Source organism: Alosa sapidissima, chromosome 24 (assembly GCF_018492685.1).
Source record: "Alosa sapidissima isolate fAloSap1 chromosome 24, fAloSap1.pri, whole genome shotgun sequence".
NCBI lineage: Eukaryota > Metazoa > Chordata > Actinopteri > Clupeiformes > Clupeidae > Alosa > Alosa sapidissima.
Genome location: NC_055980.1, coordinates 16,498,132 through 16,503,131, shown reverse-complemented (window position 1 = coordinate 16,503,131; position 5,000 = coordinate 16,498,132). Strand labels below are relative to the sequence as shown.

Genomic DNA, 5,000 nt, shown 5'->3' with positions numbered 1-5,000 from the left:
ACACACACACACACACACACACACACACACACACAGACACACACACCCAAACTCAAACAGTTCTATCTTTCTCTTCCAGCTCTCCCCAAACATTTACAAACTTCTGACAACAAAACTGCAAAAGTTTTACTCCCTCTTTGAAAAACAGCTATTTGATATTCATTAATGGATAAACCAGATGAGTCATTTAATAAGATACAGACATTTGGTCTCCCTGCACCTGTACCCATTAGAAGGTAATGACGTCTTTAAGTATTCATTTGCCTGACAGCATATTTGCACTTTTTTAATTAATGGTCCTGCATGGCAGAGATGGTTTGTCTCAAAACACTGACTAGGAGATAGTTGAGATTAAAAAAAGAGGGAGGACAAGAGAGAAAGAGAAAGGGGGATGAAGAAAGTGTTCATAGAAAGATAATATCTGTTCTTCATTAGTTTCTCAGCTTGTTGTAAATGAAATGGCACCCTGCAAGCAAGGTAATGAAGTTAAGGAGAGATGTACACAGTGATCCCAGCTCCCCTCAAGCTGCAGACTCAATCAGTCTCATCCAATTTCATCTGCATCGCAATGAACTGTAGCAAGTATGTCTTATGCACAGTAAGGCATTAACAGTACTGTATGCCTAATCCATTGAGTTAAGATGCGTTGTTTTTATTGTCACATTTTATTGTTGTAAGACAATTTACACTGCATTGCATTGTACATTTGTAAGCAATAGCCTGTGGCCTAGTGGCTTGCTTAGAGTGTTGTCATCATGTACTGTAGCAGTCATGGCATTCCATCTCCGTGACAATTCCCTTGCCATGGAATTTAAATCATAAGTGCTTACACATTTTGTTAGGTGTTACTACTGAGGTCATCTACTTCAATGGTATCCCTTCGTTCAGCTCGTCGAGCTCTGGATGTTTGCGGAGAACAGCAGTTTTCCGCTGTTTGTAAACATTGGCAGAAAACTCAAACAGACAAACAGAAAACTGCAAATTCGAACAAACCTCAGATGTTTGATTCGTTAAGATCTTTAAACTAGTTCTCTCACTCTCTCAACAAAATTAAGTCTAAACTTACTTTAACACAACAATGAAATTCACATCTGTGTGTATAAGATTATAATGATTTGTTTGCCGATTTCCATGTTGAAGCCAGACTTGGTGCGATTTGGATACAATTTTAGCCCTGAATCAGAAACGTGATAATGTTATAATCAGGCCAAATTCCGGTCAGATTAGTTATAGTAGTTTGAACCCGATTAGAACAATCAAACAATCAAAGTCCTAGTTCCAGTCAGATTCCGACTGGATTCCTGGATTATCAAAAAGTTCCACTGACTGTCTTTCAGTGTGAGCAGTCGAATGTCAAGTGTGAACAAAGCAATTGTGTAGTGCGAGTTACCATGTCAAAACAAAAAAACAAACAAAATAACGCAGTGTCTGGCCAGCTTAACATGGATCACAGGGCTGCAGGCCTGTGTTTTCTCACACCCAGTGAACTCTGGCTGGGTCATTTCTTCATACAGGCTTGATTGATTATTTGAACGGACCCTCAGTAGCCACAGCACATGCCCAAGCTTGTTACCCATGTCCACATGGAGACAGAGCCATGAAGATGTGCTCAAGTGCACTCTCTCAAATGGATCTCTCATGACTGGAACAGTGCCTCTCTACAGTCATGCATTCTTTGCCAATCAGGGTTGCTGTTTGTGAACCATGTGCATCGACATAAATGGGCAGTGAACTTTTGACTGTGAGTGTCCTGTGATATACTGTAATAAGCTGTAATGTTTTGACTGTCTGTATACTCTTTTGATCCCGTGAGGGAAATTTGGTCTCTGCATTTATCCCAATCCGTGAATTAGTGAAACACACACAGCACACAGTGAACACACAGTGAGGTGAAGAACACACTAATCCCGATGCAGTGAGCTGCCTGCTACAGTGGCACTCGGGGAGCAGTGAGGGTTTAGGTGCCTTGCTCAAGGGCACTTCAGCCGCTCCTACTGGTCGGGGTTCGAACCGGCAATCCTCCGGTTACAAGTCACTGTGGTGTCCACTTTCATTGACATTGAGTGTTCATTGGGTCATCTTCAGGTTCTATTCTGGTCTGTGGTGCTCTGAGTGAGTTGTGTGACCTGTGTGTGTGTGTGTGTGTGCTCTGCAGGATGATGGTGTTCGGAGTGCTGACGCTAATCCTGAGCTGGGCCTCACTGGGAGCCGACATCGCTGCTGCTGTGGTGAGGATCTGTCTGTCTGTCTGTCTGTCTGTCTGTCTGCCTGCCTGTCTGTCTGTCTGTCAACAACGCAATCAATCATTCAATCAGTAAACCAACAAACTAACCAGTCGGTCAGGCAGTCAGTCAGTCAATCAAACCATCAAATCCAGATAATATCTAGATGACACTTCTCACAGCTCAGAGGAGTACCTCAATTCAGACAGCTGCAAGGTTGGACCCTAGCCTCAGATCAAAGGAACACCAGAATGCTTTCACATATGAAAGCCCCAGCAGTATAGAGTGTTTGGATTTCAGGTGTGTCTTGCTATGTTAACAAAGGTAAGTGACACCTGAGAGGTCTGAAATGAGGGATGCTGTCCAGGGAGCCAATGAGAGAAGGCAGGAGGAGAGAAGGAGAGGGATAGACTAATGGAGTGTGTGTTTGGATTTATGCAGCCCCAAAGCTGTTTCTGGCAAACTGCCTCAAAGTATTAGTGCTGCCTGTGCGGGGAAATACACTCTGACAAAGTGTGTGTGTGTGTGTGTGTGTGTGTGTGTGTGTGTGTGTGTGTGTGTGTGTGTGTTTGATTGAGAGAGAGAGAGAGAGAGAGAGAGCAGGCTTGTTTTTGTGTATATAAGTATGAATGTATATCGATTTGTTTCCTTTTACACGTTTGGGTTTCGGGAACATTTGGCATGAAAATATTTGGATGATTATTTATGTGTGGTTGTGACTGTCTGTGTCTCTGTCTGTCTGTCTGCCCGTCTGGCTATGTGTGTGTGTGTCTGTGTGTGTGTGTGTGTGTGTGTGTGTGTGTGTGTGTGTGTGTGTGTGTGTAATGCCTGTAGTGCGGTCTCCCTGATGAGGAGGTGTGTGGAGTATAGCATCGATGTCCTGAAGCCCCAAATAAAGTTTCATCCGCAGATTATCCTACTGGATTTCTTCAGCACAGCTGTGCTCCTGGCGCACAGACATGACACACACACACACACACACACACACACACACACACACACAGGCATGCTTGAATGTGAGTACAAAAAAAGAAAGAAGACAGAAAAAAAGAGAGAAAAACAAAACAAGATAACAAAAAGAAGGTCCTTCTGGATGATGTGTCCCGAACGTGTGTTGGCAATATGACTTCTTTCCTTTTGATCTCGCTGAACAATAGCAGAACGTGTCATCACAGCTTCCGCTAGCGAGGTTTGGTTTTCGCCCGTGTTTGAGCCAGGAAGAAGGCAAGTGAATACTAAGGGGGATAGTTGTCCTGAAATGACTGCGGGCTTGTCTGCTTTATGGGAATAGTGACTCTCTGTCACAGTCAAGTAACTCCCTCACAGCAGAAGAGAATGAATCAGTACTAAGAAACCCCCATGAACTTTAGTTGACAGTGAAACTTGAAAGTATGTGTGTGTCTCTCTCTCGCTGTGTGTGTGGTGTGTGTGTGTGTGTGTGTGTCTGTGTGTGTGTGTGTGTGTGTGTGTGTGTGTGTGTGTGTGTGTGAAAGAGCCAGAGAGAAATGTTGCTCCTAACACACTCCTTTTTCTCATTGCAAGTGAAGTAAGGCTCATGTTAATTCATGTTCTTTTGCTTTTGGACGTTCGAACACCAAATCTTCACTCTACACCAGTCTCTTGGGGGCTTGTGAGTGCACTCACACAAAGCGCAGTTCTTGCTCAGGAAACAATTGTTGCCAAAATTTATTACTGAATCTCTCCGGAGATTTAGAACTACTTCGGTCATGAATTCATAACCAACATAAATTCTTTATAAGGTGCTAATAACTAGCCCACATTTATTTATTGCTTAACCTCCTGAGAGCATGCAGCGGCCCAGGAGTTTTTCCTAAACCAGTGGGACAAGGCAGTCTTCTATGAGCCCAGCCCGCCATCATGACAGGCTTTCACAGTCTCAACTCTCGTGACAGCCAGCGTGACAGAACTTCACAGTACTATCATGGCAGCAGAGAGAGAGAGAGAGAGAGAGAGAGAGAAAGAAAGAAAGAAAGAAAGAAAGAATGCACACATCCAATTTAGCGGCAATTTCCATGCAGAGCGAGGATCGAGGTCAAGTCTGAGCGCAGCTGAAATCCAGGAGGTTTTGTCCACCTCGCAAATTTGCTGGGAAATGGAATGAGCCATCCCCCCACCCCCCCTCAGTTCTCACCGCCAGCACTTGGGAACCTTTCGGATGGTGGTTTGGAGACGGGAGTGTGGCTGGTTCGCTCCAGTGGAAAGGGAGCGCTTCTCTGTTTTTGTCGGTCGGGTGTAGTCTGGCGTGACGCTGTCTGTTTCGCGCCCAAGTCAAAGCGCGGTCAGCTTGGCTGTGAACTGAACAAGCTAGCCTGTGGTCACAATTCTCTCTCCACACATCCGACCTGTCATTCCACTTTCATCTCTCTCTCCGTCTCTGTCTTTCTCACCTTCTTTCTCGCTCTCTCTCTCATTCTCTTTCTTGCTCCCTCTGTCTCTCTCTCTCCATCTCTCTCTCTCTCTCTCTCTTTTTTTTGCTCTCTGTCTCTTTCTTTCTCTCTATTCAATTTTCAATTTCAATTCAATAAGCTTTACTGGCATGACTATACGTTTTTCAATTTTGCCAAAGCAGTAATTACATTACATTACATTCTCTCTCTCTCTCTCTCTCTCTCTCTCTCTTTTTCTCTCTCTCTCATTCTCTGTCCCGTCTTTCTCTTTCCCCTCATTGTCCATCAGATTCCTGTGGTCAACTCTCCACAGGGTGGGAAGCTAGCCAAGGAGGATGTTACTCTTTGAGTGTCACAGTGTGTATTCATG

The 5,000-nt window shown here is 44.3% G+C and overlaps 1 protein-coding gene across 2 annotated transcripts in view; it reads left to right on the top strand.

Annotated features, from left to right (window-relative positions):
• ttyh2 (tweety family member 2) overlaps positions 1-5,000 on the top strand; it is an 88,031-nt gene that overhangs the window by 68,250 nt on the left and 14,781 nt on the right. For both annotated transcript variants that reach the window (XM_042082024.1, XM_042082025.1), the window contains exon 6: positions 2,156-2,228. In XM_042082024.1, the coding sequence (XP_041937958.1) occupies positions 2,156-2,228 (73 nt within the window). The remainder of the gene's footprint in view (positions 1-2,155; positions 2,229-5,000) is intronic.